This window comes from Mirounga angustirostris, unplaced genomic scaffold (genome assembly GCF_029215605.1).
Source record: "Mirounga angustirostris isolate CCGP_5_RB_7025 unplaced genomic scaffold, mMirAng1.0.hap1 SCAF_3, whole genome shotgun sequence".
Lineage (NCBI taxonomy): Eukaryota > Metazoa > Chordata > Mammalia > Carnivora > Phocidae > Mirounga > Mirounga angustirostris.
The window spans coordinates 190,544,886-190,559,527 of NW_026991711.1; the positions used below are offsets into that span (position 1 = coordinate 190,544,886).

Below are 14,642 nucleotides of genomic sequence, written 5' to 3' on the forward strand. Positions count from 1 at the left end.
AGCCGAAGGCAGCCGCTTAACCAACTGAGCCACCCAGGCGCCCCTGTATTTTAAATTTTGACATTTGAGGACTTGGGAGTGAAATAAGGTTTCGTTTGTTTTACGTGGACATTTCCATAGCTGCGTTTTTGACCACTGCTGAGAAATTTTATCCAGACTCTTTATATTGATAAGCTGTCCTAAGCACCATTCGATTTTACTCCTTAATTTGAGAATGTGTTCCTTGTTGATGGCAAAACAGTCCCATCTTTCTCAAGGCCTCTAAGTTGGAGCAGAGAAGACAATCGTGGAGGATGTTTGGTAGACAAGAACTTCATCCAAGTTCTCCCACATTCAACATCACGTCTGTCACCTGCATACACTGCGTATAATCGGCAGGGTAGCCTCTGCCTGTGCTTGGGGTGTGCATGCTGACGGCTCTCTTCCCTCTCCTTGGTTCCAGATACCACACACGCCAGCTAGTTGTTGTCTGTAAAAAGACCCACTGGTGTCCCCTGTGGGCAGCTGGGGGCCTGGTAGGAACACCGGTTCTTACTCACCAAGGGAATGCTTCTACGAATGACCCTTTACCTTCTTTATGCATATCTGTATTCATAAGCACGTATATCCATATCCATTTTATTACAGTTTCCAGCAACCTGACGTTTCCTCAAATGAAAATGGTTGGGAAGACTTTGGAATCGTAGAATAATTCTACCTGACATCTTTGCCATAACACAACTTAAAATGGGCCTTTTGGGGGAAGAGGACCATTTTGAACCCTGCCCTGTTCTTTGCTTGAACTCAGGCAAAAGACCAAGAGCACGGATGCCCCCTTCAGCTCAGACTATGGGGCGCCTGGGTGGCTCAGTCAGTTTAAGCATCCGACTCTTGATTTCAGCTCAGGTCGTGATCTTAGGGCCCTGGGATTGAGCCCCGCGTTGGGCTCTTCTCTCAGCAGGGAGTCAGCTTGAGATTCTCCCTCTCCCTCTGACCCTCCCCAATGCTTGCACACACTCTCTCTCTCTCAAAAAAAAAAAAATCTTTAAAAAGAGAGAAAATAAAGGAAACGACCACTGTAGTGTCTTCAGACCACCAGGGACCCTGCTGTCCTGCGTGTTTGCTGATAGTTCCACGCACACACAACCCCAGAACAGGACACTGACTAGATCCGCTTTGTTTTTCCAGAAGCACAGTCTCATTGTTTTTTTAAATGAGTGTGTGATGGTATTCAGTTTCCAGGAAATTAAGCAGCAGTGATGGTGGTGGTCATCGTTGTTGTTCTTGGGTCAGTAGTCGCAGCGGAAGGAAGGATCTGTGCTGCTCAGATGCCCGTGGGCTATTTCTGCAGACCAGGGACCGCCTGGGTCTCCTCTTCTGTCCGGCTCTCACGTGTAGTAGAGGCTGGCTGGCGGGCTGTGCTAAGACAGCTTCGAGGCTCTCACGGCCAGTGCTGTCGGCTGTCAGTTTAGGGGAGGGAAGAGGGAGCCCATTTGCCAAGTGTTTGCCATGCCTGTTTAAGTACTGGCCTAAAATTGAAACTTGGCTGTTTGCACCAACCTTTCTCTTATCCTAACCAGGGAGAGGGTGAGTAATCGTTCTTTCCCTGGATTTCTCCAGTAGAAACTCTATTCCAGGCTTGAACTGCCTTCCTCTGCCCATACCTTCATTTCTGTAACAAATAGATGAATCCTGAGGACCAGGTCCCGGATAGCGTTTCTCTGTGTATGTCCCCCCATATCCAGAGTCACGGTTTACATTTACAATCTGTGCAGTAAGACTGTTTGTGTTGATTTGGGCTCTGCTGAGATCTCTGACTGAACATCATTCAAATCAGTTTTTCCATGTAGCATGGGGCATATGCATGTGGTTACAATAATAGGACTGGAGCCCTCCAGATGACACAGATCAGATTTGGGTTTCACTCCTCACTGGTCTTGTCGCCCTGCTCAGTTACTAACTTTTGGAAGCTTTTATCATTCACGGCAGTGGTTATAACCACTCCACTGTTTTGTTCATTCATTCAACAGGCGTTTTTGGATCATTTGTTCTTTGCCAGGTTATAGGAAACAGAAATGGGCAAGATAAGAATGGTCTCTGCCATGGATCAGCCGGTGAAGCAGAAGCTAGGGAGCCAGACGGGGCAGGAGTGGGCACGGCCTGCACGGCATCATCAGACAAACAGAACGGGATCCACCGGTCCAGTTTCAACTCTTAGTTTTCTTCTGGTAGCCACATTAAGAAAGGGAGGGAAAAAGAAGTGAAATGAATTTTAATTTGTTGTTTCAGCAAGTGTATCTAAAAATGTATCCGTATCAACGTGTAATCCACATAGAAAGTTCTCTTCTCTTCCTGAGCTTTCGGAAGTGTTTACAGTTGGAACAGCACATCTGAGAACTGACCCCGGGCGGAATCTGCAGTGGTGACGTGGGGCGCGAGGGGGCACCCCCCCAGAGCGAGGGGGCACGAAGTGGGCGGGGCGGCACCAGCTGAGGAAGTGGGGAGGCAGAGTGAGGCAGGTGGTCTGGGCTCGGGGGGCACTCAGGCACACGAGCGAGCACGCTGGCGGGGAGCTCTGGTCTCAAGTGTCAGCGGGTTGAGATCGCTCTACCTGTGGGGCACCAGCTAGTGCTGTCCGCGGTGGGGTAAGATTTTACAGGGCAAGAGTGTAACTGGTAGAGAAACCAGCTCCGAGGGTGGCAGCCTTAAAGAGTCAAGCGGGCGAGCAAGGGGCAGGAACACAGGAGAGAAACTTGGAGCAAGAACAGGAGCATTTCAAGGAGAACATGTTTCCAGGTGTCGGTGGGGGGAGAAAAGACAGGTCTCCCAGGCAGAAGACTCCCAAATAGCTTCTGTAGACGTGAAATCTTCTCCACAGCTTACCTGAGCGTTGGACTCTTACTCGATCCGACTTCAGCACACAAGCCTGGCACTCTGAGGCACTTTAATGAACAGTTGCCGGGGGCCCGTGTGGCGTCTTCGGTGACGATGGGCTCAGGGATCGTTTACCTGAACAGAGAAGCAGCTGCAGGTTTCTTATTATTGCTTATACGGGGGTTCCTCTCTGCCGCGTGCCTGAGTCACTGTGCAGGGGCACGGACCCGGTTTTGTGCTATGCCCGTCCACCCTGGCAGGAAGCGATGGGGCCCCTACGACCCCAGCCTCACTCTGACCGCCTGGACACCTGGACGCGCTGGCTCCCTGGGCAGGCGATTGAGTTCAGGTTCATTTCGTGTTGCTAGAGGAGAACCCTCCCAGCGGCGCGGAGCCCTTTGCAGATGGTGGTGTGCCAGCCCCCAGGGCTGGCCGGGCGGGAGGGGAGGTCGCCGCCAAGGAGGAGCCCCGAGGAGCCCCGCGTCCCGGTCCGTGTCGGGGGGCCTCCCACAGGGGTGTCACCCCGCAGACATTAAGTACAGATACTGTCACCCCTGCTGCTGAACACCCGGTGACAGAAGGGGCAGGATGAAAGGCAAGAAAAACGAGGTGCTCAAGAGATGATATTAACCGGAAAAATCAAGACGGGATCTGTCAGCCTGGGTGGAAAAACATTTCTTTCTTGGCGTCCTCTGCTTGTCTTTGGCCGAAGGAAGTGTTTCTCTGTAAGTGGCCCAACATGGAGCAGCTTCGGTGGGTTTTTCTGCACGCGTGTTTAGAATTCATTCAGTTCTCGTCGGGACTTAATGATTCCAGGCCGAGCCAACGGGAAGCGGAAATCTCCGTGGCCTTCCTGCCTGCCCACACGGTGGCGGAAGGGGTGAGAAACCCAACAAACTTTTCTCCCTTCGCCATCATTGTTCTCGGGCTTGTTACTCAGTGGACACGGTATTAAATCAGATTCTGTGTCCATCATTATTAAAATGTGAAGTGTGTCGGTCACAAAGCATACATTTCGGGGCAGTTAGCTGAATAATTCCTTTCTTTATTATCCCAAATTACTGCTGAGCTCTGGAGAGGGGACCGGTTTAGCCAATTATTGCCATTTGAGCTGGATTTGTGGGTGATTAGCTCCTGGTCGAATCCAGTCCCGGCCGGCGCTTTGAAGCCCGTGCCGTGTGATTTTCTCAGCAGTGAGGTAGGAATAGACGCGGCTAATGACAGCAAGGTCGCGCGGGTGAGCTGACCTGTGTGTGGCGCAGGTTTGGGTTTCGCAAATAGGGCATCCACAATAGCAAGTGTGGCACTAACCCTGCCGTGCATAATCGGGGCTTTCTAGGATTGTCGGAGATGCTGACAGCTCAATTAAAGTGTAACCCTTTGTACCCTACAGCCTGGCAGAATAACAGAAATATTACTAACCAGAGAGGGGAGGGGGCCACGAGGGAGCCAGGGAAAGATCCAGAATCGGCTCCTCGGCCCCCTCCCCCACTCCCTCCCGGCACAGAACAAGCTGGGAGAAAAGCCTCCATTTGCGGTATAATAGATCCTCTGGAGGAGGGAGAGGGAGACAAATATTACTTAAAAAAAAAAAAGAATTCAGTTAAGCTGGGGACCGGGGGGTGGGGGGGGGGCTCCCTGTTGTTTCTGTGAAAACACTTTAAACTGGGAAGAAAGTTAAGACGGTCTGATTGTGGCCGAGCTCACATGTGCTGAGCTCAAATTGGTCCGGCCTCTTCTGCCAAAGCTTACATCCAAGCATCACGTTGGTGAATTTGCCGCAAGTTTTCCATTTGAGGAGGATCTGGGGAAACCAGTTAATTGGGATTATTACTTCCTCGCGCACAGTGAATGATTACGTTATTGATTTACTGCTTACACTTAAGAGCGTTTTTTACACCTTGAACGACAAGCCGTTCTGACCCACGGTGTGTCTGTAGTCTTGGTCATTTTTGTCACACTTGGTTTTTTTTTTCTCTTAAACCCTGTAACATGGGATTCGCTCATCCAGATTTGACTCGATGGCATTTTAATTGAGTGGCAAGATGCTACTCCTTCCCCATGGTTTTTGTTTTTTGGGTTTTTTTTTTTTTATTTCATTTATTTCTTTGATAGAGCACAAGTAGGGGGAGCAGCAGGCTGAGGGAGAGGGAGAAGCAGGCTCCCCGCCAAGCGGGGAGCCCGATATGGGACTTGATCCCAGGACCCGGGATCATGACCTGAGCCGAAGGCAGATGTTTAACAACTGAGCCACCCAGGTGCCCCTCCTTCCCCATGTTTTAATTTTGGTTTTAGGTTTTTGATGGAGCGCTTGCACATTTGGAGATATTTTAGTACGAGGAATGGCTCTACATTAGGGTAATTATTATCGGGACTAACCATGCACCAGGTACTGATAAGGGAATCTGGGAGCCCAAGCCAGCCTGGACAGCCCAGCCCCCCACCCCCCACAGAATTCCCAGTCCCGGATGGAGATGACCCATGTGTCCCCTTGGGGACTGGGCGTTCGAGGTGCCTGATAGACCCTCAGGGAAGGACATCCAGTTGGGACTGAAAAGTGAGACTCCCTGAGTAGGGAGGTGACCGCTGCAAGGACAGGTGTGACCAGGGGCCCGTGGGGCACTGTGCCCTCTGCTGTGGGGTGTGCTGGCGGGGAAGAGAGCTTCTCAGCCCTGCAGCAGCTCCCAGCCTAGGCGCACGCTCACACGCCACCGCGTTCATCTGCTGGGGCTGCCAAGACCAGGTGCTGAGGACCTGGTGCCTCCGACAACGACTTTATTTCCTCACAGTTCTGGAGACCAGAATCCGAGATCAAGGTGTCCTCAGGGTGGTTTTCCTCAGAGGCCTGTCTCCTTGGCGTGGGGATGGTGCCTTCTCTTTGTCTCCCCATGGCCTTGTCTCTGTGTCTGTCTGTGTCCTCACTCCCTCTTCTCACAAGGACACCAGTCAGATTGGGAGAGGGCCCGTCTCACGGCCCCATTTAACCTTACTCACCTCTTTAAAGACCTGTCTGCACATGCAGTCCTATCGTGAAGCATGGGGGCCAGGATTTCCACATTCGAATTTGAGGAGGACATAATTCCGCCCCCAACAGCCAGTATCTAAAGGTCTGGATGATGCTTGTTTCAGGAGAGGTTATGGAAGCCTGGAGCCCACAGCCCTGCTGCTCAGGGCTGAAGGGTAGGGGTGTTCACCGGGATGGCAGGGAGGAAGGGGACGATTCGAGCAGGGCATTCCAGGGAGATAGAATAGAATTTGCACTTTTAAATAAAATTGATGTCTGCTGGGCTGCTTTTGCAGTTTCCTCTCCTGGAGCTGGGCTCCACACCCACTTTCTGTAAAGGGCCCCGTAGCAAGCACTTTGGGCTTCCCTGCAACTCCTGAGCTCAGCCAGTGCAGGGTGGAGGCGGCAATGCTTATGAGTGAGAGTAGCTGCATTCCCAGTAGACCTTATTTACAAGAGGCAGAAGGTTAGATTTGGCCCCTAGGCCAGCCCCAGTCCTGTGGGATTCCCAGCACCAACGGTCCATATTCAAGTGCACTGGACGGGACATCATGTGTCAGCGATGGAGGGCCGTGGGGGCGAGGCCTGTGCAGACTTGACCCCCACAAGAGGTGTTGCAGTGTGTCCCTTGCCACTCACGCGAGTCCAGGTGCGCTCCTGGGAAGTGTGCATTTGTTGTTCACAAGGGAGAGCTTAGCGTGGGGGGAGAGCTGGGGCAGGACGGGTAGTTTTCGTTCTGGAAGAGCAGGACATTAGGAGGGACAACAGGGAGCCTGTGACATGGGAAAAGACTGTCCCTGCTCCTGGTACCACCCCTTTGCATTCCCCAGTTTCTAATGATGAGCTTCTGTCACCTTCCACCCACATAAACATGCTTTTCTAGGTGCTTTTTTGTGGTTTTTTTTGGGGAGGGGGGTTCGTTGTTTTGTTTTTGTCAGCTCCATACCCAACGTGGGGCTCGATCTCACGACCCCAAGATCAAGAGTTGCATGCTCTACCAACTGAGCCAGCCAGGCGCCCCTCTAGGTGGTTTTTTTTTTTTTTTTTTAAGTAAACCACAAGTTTTAATACATGTCACAGGAAAAATCTTGATTAGAATAAAAGTAATAAACACAAATGTGAAGACTGATCGGAGTTCATACTCTTTGGATCTCTGTTAAAGATGCCACCATTTCGCCACAATGTTTTAGAAATACCTGGATACTTTAACTGCTGTAATGAGAATCTGTTCCAAACTATGAAGACTGTGAATCATAAAACACGGAGGAACCGTAACAGGTGTTTATTACAGAACCAAAGAAGTACTCAAACATCGCTTTTTTTTTTTTTAGAAGTATAGAGACACTGAACCTCGCTGAGCTTGTGTGGATGTGTTTAAGCCATGGAAAAACTTGTTTTTAAACTCCAGTGCAGCGGGGTACGTTCAGTCCTGTGCGCGCACGGCCTCGGGCCACTGTCCGAGCCGATGAGAGATGCTCCCTCAGGAGCAAAGGTGGTCTGATCGTCACGTGGAGCAGCCTGCCGCCGCTGGCTGGTACCCCCTCGCTACAGAGGACCGTGGCCATTAAATGTCCCCCTGGGTCGCGATGAACTCCGTGCTGGCAGACAACACTGCCGCTCGGTCCCACAAACTCAAAGACTGATTGGCCTGGTTAAGACCCCCAGTCTCTAATGCAGTCAGTAAATCTTTGTTGGTAAATAATTGCTATCGAGCAGAGTTTTAATATAAATTTATGAGTGGTGTTTTATCACAGCTTGGGGCTGCAGCAAGCACTGAGTGATGAATTTCAGATAGCACTTACATGCGTTACATTAACTTTGTGAGTTATTTAAAGCTTGTACACTTAACATTGCTTTTGGCTTTCTGTGACCTCTTGGGACTCAGCAGAGAATACACACGACTAATAAAGAGATTGCAGCCAAAAGACAATTCTCCCCTTTGCTCCACCACAGGAAAAGTTCCTTGAGCAAAAAAAGCAGGAAGCGCCTGCTTGAAATCCTGTTCTTCTGGTTGTAGATCATTAAAATCGCAGTCTTTCTGATGCACCAGTAAATTAACTAGGTGGTAGCAATTAGATCAACATGTGCCATTTCCAAGTAAGATCAGAGGAACATAGGAGAGGTCACAAAGCCCTTCTGTTTCTTACTATGCAAACAAGTAAAAGATCTCAAAGCTTTAAAATTGGTCTGGAGGGCAAAGTGATTCACGGGTATAGACCCGTCACCCCTGGCTCGTCCTGCTGCGCTGGTTACCTGTTGCTGGTAATTACCCCCAATCACAGTGATTTAAAACCATCCCATTTTATTTCTCATGAGTCCGAAGGTCAGGCATTTCGGCCAGGCATCATGGAGACATCTCTGCCCCACAGAAGCCTTCCAGGGCTGGGGCAGCCAGGATCCTTCCTTCAGTCCTGCCTTCAGTGCCTTGACAGACGTGGCTCAGACTCCTGGGTGTCGAGCCAGCAGCTCAGTGGCCATCCCGTAGCTGGCACCGGGGCTGTCCTCCACGTAGCCTTGGGGTCTCCCTCTTCACAGTCTCCCCAGCAGGAGAGTCGGAATCCTCATGAGGCCACTGAGGGCTCCTAGGGGCAGAAAAACAGGAGCTGTCGGACTTTTACCTTAGCTAGAGCGGGCCCAGCCTCGTCTCCACCACATTCTGTGGGCTAAATGGGTTCAGAAGGCCCCCAGGGACCACATAGGAGCAGATTTTTTTTGAGGGTAATCTTTGGAGACTAGCTACTTCAGTCTGCCCTCGCACATGCAAAGCACCCTCCCCCTGCCCTCGGATTCTCAAAGTGTCATCCCATGGTGGCATCCAGCTCAGGCTTTGGAAGCCCGGGATTGTCATCTGCATCAGGTGCATGTGGATGAGCCTCCTTGGATGTGATCCTTGCCACCTGAAGACCAGGGGACTCCAGAGACGAGTCACCTGACACACACACATGCACACACACGAGACAGAACCCTTCAGCCGGAAAGGGGGGTGCGCAGCCTGTAGCAGTTACTAGTCTAGTCCATAGCAGCTCCGAACCCAGCCAGGCACATGTTGCTAATCACCCTGCTCAGGGCACAGGGCGGGGAGGGGGTGTTCTCTCCCCAGGACACCCTCCTGCGCCCGGGGCTCTGCTGTCTCAGCCGACCTTCCTTTTCCCTAAGAAGTGGCCTGGTTTTGCAGCTGTGTGGCTCCCTCAGCCTGCTTCCTGCTGGTCTTAGTTTGAGGGTCAGAGGCCTCTTTCCATTTTAGACTTGCGCTGCGCCTTTTAGTCCAACAGAATACAATTCCTTTAAAACCCTTGTGGGTGTCCTTTGTATCAAATGGTAATTTATTCCATTAGACAAAAGCCAACCCACAGGTCCTTGTCTCTGGTCCACACATGCTCTCTAATTGGAAGGGTCCGTGAGGCCGTGCCTTAAATCTTTGAGTTCTCAAGACGAGGGTCCAAATGCTGCAACCTTGCTGGGTCCTCATTCTGAGATCACATCTCCTGGCATCCCCTGGATTGGATCTTTGTTCTGAGGCCAGTTCTTACCCTGAGTTTTCTGCTGGCAGGAGAAGCTGGGAATGAGAAACGATTTTTCTTATGTTGGTGTTTAAACTGGGAATATTTTCTCTAATTCTGCTGAAAAGCTGAACATCCCTGATTCCCCCCCACCCCCCACCCCCCACCCCTTAAGAGCCAGTAGCACGGTGAGCGTTCTGCTCGGAAATCTCCTCTCCCGGGCTCCCCAGGCCAGCCGGCTGTGCCTCACGTTCCTGCAGACAGCAGGTCGGCTGATGGCTCTGCCCTTGCTCCGCTGGGGCGCCCTTTGTCCAAACCCAGGTAGCGTCTTCCTCCCTGTCCTTCTTGCCTCCTTCAACAGCTGTTCAGGTCCTGCAGCCTCAGCCAGCTGCCTGGTGCCAAGCCAGTGGCACGGGTCTGCGGATTTTATTACTGCAGCATAGGGTGCTAATTCTGAGTTTCTTATCTGTCACTGCCTTGAGGATCTATCTACTTAATCTACTTAGTGATTTCAGAAAACAGTCACTGTTTCTCGTGCTTCGGTGGCTCAGGACCACAGACAGAGCACAGCATGGCTTCTCGCTCAGACCTCCCCAAAGCACAGAAGCTGCCAAATCTTAACATTTAAACTCCATGTAGATAGCATCCCTTCCACTGCTTCTGTTGGTTCAAGTGAGCCAGAGGCATCTCCAAGTCCGTGTGCGATGATTTCCACGGGGGCACGAATCCCTAGAGGCGGGGTGCACGGGCAGCCATCCCTGGGGACCAGCTGCCGTGCTGGCTGTGTGGGGGAAGTTACGTAAACTCTCGGTGCCTCAGTGGCCTCACCTGCAAAATGGGGATAATCGTAGTAACTGCTTACGTTGGGTTGTGAGCTCTCTGTGGGTTAATAGTTGTAAGGCTCTTAGAGCAGTGAGCCCAATACTGTTTTGAAACGGAAAATTTTTAAAAAATAGATGCATAAGCCACTTATGAGTTAAATAAAACCCTAACCACAGTGATGTCCACACTGTGGTAGCTGGTCAGTGAGAAGCGGTCTGAAGCGAGAGATTGTTTTCGTGTGTACAGAGGTGGTATCTGAAAGATAGACAAAGTATGCGTTGTGACATCCACCCTCACAGTTTCGCCCTGGGTAACACAGAATCAAAGAGACTTAGGATCATAAGGCCCATTTGCACCCGCTGACGGGAACTGCCCGCCCATGTGTGTCTCTGGCAGGGAGCCTTCCGGCCTCTCTCATCCTCTGGCAAGCGGGACCATGACTTCATGGCCTTTAAAAGCTGAAAATGAACTGTTTCCAGATTTTCCATTTTCTTGGTCCTTAAGTAGACAGTGTGTAAGTTCGGGATGGCAGAAGCATCGTAGATGAAGTCCGAGGGGCTCAGCCTGATGCAGCGAGGGGCTGCCAGGACACTAGGCTTCTCATGGCACTGATAGAAGTCTGTCCCAAAGGGGCACAGTGGGTTTTCTCTCCTTCTTGAGCATGTTGGGGGACTCTGTTCAGAGGGGGGCCCCACCGTGGCAGAGCAATTGGGACCTTGTACTTCTGGAAGAGTCTGGGACTAAGAAGGGGCTCCTGATATGTAACCACGTGGTGGGATGTCTCACTGGGGCTTTGTGGTAGCTCCTCGGTTCCTCCCAATGAGGGCACATTAGAGGGGGCCTCCTCTCTCCGTGTGGCTCCAGAATTACGACCCAGGCTCATCCTCACCCCTCTGGCAGCAGACCACTGCTCCCGCAGCTCCAGCTGTCCAGACCCAGGGGCTCCCTGGCATATGGCTGCCCAGGCAGGACTAGGTGACTCTGGGCACGAATCGTGAAAAAATGCTAGTCTAGCAGAGTCGGGACTGAGTGGTTTAAGCTCTGGGGTCTTTTTATTTTTTTTTTAAAGATTTTATTTATTTATTCATGAGAGACAGAGAGAGAGGCAGAAGCAGAGGGAGAAACAGACACCCACTGAGCAGGGAGCTGGACGCGGGACTCGATCCCAGGACCCTGGGGTCGTGACCTGAGCTGAAGGCAGACGCTTAACCGACTGAGCCACCCAGGCATCCCCTGGGTTCTTTTTAGACTCTCAAACCCCCTGGTTCTCACTTGGTACAAACACTCTGAAAAAAAATCAGTTTTTTGAATGAACTTCAGCAAAAAAAGAAAAAGAAACTAAAAGAGAACACGTTTTTAATCCGCAGAAGCTGTTTGCTGAGTCTTGTCATTTGTCATCTGATTGAGCGTCTGATTACAGAACTTCACCTCGTGGCTGCTTCGGCTTCTCATTGGGGCTCATGCGTCTCTTCACGATGCCTCTGAGGATATGGGCTCTTTTATCAGTCACGGAGCGGCGGGTGCAGCTGGCGGGCCCTAACTTGGGTGCCGCGCCAAGGCGGGGAGCAGGGCAGCCGAGCGGCTCCATCGGCACAGAAATCTTGGGTGGTTGGGTAATGAACCCAGCGGGGACCCGGGCCAGAGAGCAGAGGCATGGCTCCTAGGACGCCGGGGTGTTCTTCAGCCCTGCTGACTTGTACAGCATTTGAATCATAATCAGAGATTATCCTGCAAGGTGAACCATAGACTTTATTTAAGATTGTCAAGATTTGGACATTCAGTTTTCCCAGCACCAAGATAAGTCAGCCTATTTCAGTTCCCCGACAATGTCATCTCCTCTCGTTGCCTCCTGGTTGGACTGTTTCCCTCTATCTCCTTAGGAGTGAGTCCTGACAGCCCCCACTGGGGAGAGGATAATTGTGCATATGGGATTTGCTTGTGAAAGTACCCACAGTCTAGCCAGGAGCTGTGTAGGGCCAACTGCATGGAGCCCCAGGGCTGGGTGAGGGTGCAGCCTGCATTTTTGTCTGAGTGCAGACGGACAAAGCTTTCTGAGGCCTGGAGCAGCTCTCAGCTACCGGTGACACCAAGGTGACCCCTGGCCCCTGGGTATTGTTGGAATTCCATCTGAAATGGATGGTGGAAAATGAGCCCACAGGAGAACATCTGTGAAGTTTTGTTAAGCTAAGTTTAAAAATCTTAGAAATCTGCCAGAGAGGGAAATGTTACGATTTTAAGTGATCACTTATTTACTGTTGAATCACCAGCAGTGACGGCCCCTCTCCCTAGTTCTTACTCTGCAGGGGGACCTCAGATCACCTGGGTTTGTAACCAGCATTTTCCTCTGGGCCTGCCTGACTCTGTTGGTCTCCGTGCCATATTTGGTTTAGATTGTTTTTTCTTAGGTTCTCAGAAATCAAGGTATGTTGAGTAATGGCCGTGTGTTTTCTTCGTGTAATAAGAACATGCAAAGGGATGACCTTCCAAAGGTTCACTTGTGAGTTTCTTCAACCTTAGAAATATTTTCCCCCAGAAACGTTTCAGGGGTTGAGTCAGGCTTCCCAGCTGGCTCGTCATCCGTTATATGCGTGAAAATTGGTGTAGAAAGCAGTATTGTCATGGTATTTGGAACTTGAACCTAATTATCCCCAAAGTGCTTCCTTTCTCTTAGCTCGTGTTGTGGTTCCTGGGGGACAGCAGAATTAGGAGTTCAGACGAAGCTCTACAAGTTCACGAGGACACACACGGGCACCTCTGCTTCTGTAACACTCTTTCTCACACTCAGAACTTAGCTCGGCCTCGGCCCGGGTGCACTAACTAGCGTGCATTCTTCTTGTGCCTTCTCAGTCATCCTTACCATCCTGTGAGTTTCTAAACGGGCAGTGAGAGGAAGAACAAGAACAGGCCAGGAGATGCTTTGCTTCCCCTTGTTTCCTGAGGGCGTGGAGCCTCCCCCCACCCTCCAGGGAAGGAAAACCCCAAGTCAAGGCTGAGCTCAGTGCCGGCCATGGATTTCCACCCCAGGAAAGCAAGGAGGCGATGTGGGAGGTTTGCTGGGAATGAGTAGTTCAAGCAGGAGTAAGCTCCCACCCGGTGTCAAGGGAAGCCGGGGTCCAACGTGCTCAAGCGAGCTGGTTTCAAATGCTGAGTGGTTTTCAAGAAGCCCCAACACGGTTCCATTGAAGATGGGTCACATTATCCACGATTTGTCTGTTAGATGCTGTTACTAAATTTACAAATGGAATTTCACGTTCAGTAAATTAAAAATCCGGAATGAAAAACTGTGAAGCAAAATGCTCTTATTTGTAAATACCAGGAGTTTCAGTGTTCCGTTAATGAGTGGTTTTTAGAAAAGGAAATTTAGGTTTCCTTTATTAAAGCGTCATACCTTTAGTTCCAGGTGCTTGCTCAGTTAAAGGAAAGGTACGTGGCGCGTCATGGAGGCTGGTGTATTGCATTTGTCGAACCAACAGCACATCGTTCAGTCCAAACACACACACACGGAAATTGGTTGAATGTATACGTTATGCATAAAATAGAAGAGAAAAGCCGAATTACCAAGCTAAAAACAAGTGTGATTTCCATTTTACAATGACAAGAGAAAAATGAACGTTTAAAATTTCTTGAATTACCTATGTGCCTACTTTTTAAGAAAACTTATGGCAGGCTTTATAATTTGTATTTACGAATGAATATGTGGCTCCTTTTCCCTCCTAGGGCATGCTGCTGAAGCGGAGCGGCAAATCGCTGAACAAGGAGTGGAAAAAGAAATACGTCACCCTGTGTGACAATGGCGTGCTGACGTACCACCCAAGTTTACATGTGAGTGTGGCCCCGTACACAGGTGACAGGCCCGGAGCTCAGCTCCCACGCTGTGTGTGGCGGGGGTGGGGGTCCTAAGAGCATCAGGCCTCTCGTCTCTGAGGTTAAAGTAGTCTTGGGTCTCCTCCATCACGAGATAAATCATTCGCCCCTCACTCTCCGTCAGACCACGTGTCTCTCCCTTCCCCTCCCTGACACCCATTTCTGGTTCTCTAATTCTGCAAGGACTTACAATAAAGGGAACAGATGAAGTAAAATTTTCAATGAAAGTAAAAAGACAAGAGCAGGTAGCAAAAGAAAAAGAAAGTGATCATATACCTGAGAATCTAGAACAAAATCTGAACAATTACATCAGAACCCAGGACTCCGCTCTGAGCAGCTGAGACAAACAGGAAAGTTAAAAGCAGTTGGTGACTCAGCTTTTATTGTCAGATAAGAACACAAATCGTTCGTAAGGTAAGAGAAGCTTCTCTGCATGTGTTCATAAAATGAGATATATTGGTGATTTATAGAAGGTAGATTTAAGAGCGGAATTAATTTTATTTTGGGGGAAAATGCAGACATTGTACCCATCGTGAGTTGTCTTAGGAAGTAAAATCTGAAAATGGGGTGTTAATGACAGTTCTCTAACAACACATTCC

General features: G+C 50.3%; 1 protein-coding gene across 19 annotated transcripts in view; it reads left to right on the forward strand.

Annotated features, from left to right (window-relative positions):
- The window catches only part of AGAP1 (ArfGAP with GTPase domain, ankyrin repeat and PH domain 1), a 517,580-nt gene that overhangs the window by 309,687 nt on the left and 193,251 nt on the right, over positions 1–14,642 (forward strand). For all 19 annotated transcript variants that reach the window (XM_045867676.3, XM_045867677.3, XM_045867678.3 and 16 more), the window contains one exon: positions 13,897–14,001. In XM_045867676.3, coding sequence (XP_045723632.1) covers positions 13,897–14,001 — 105 coding nt within the window. The remainder of the gene's footprint in view (positions 1–13,896; positions 14,002–14,642) is intronic.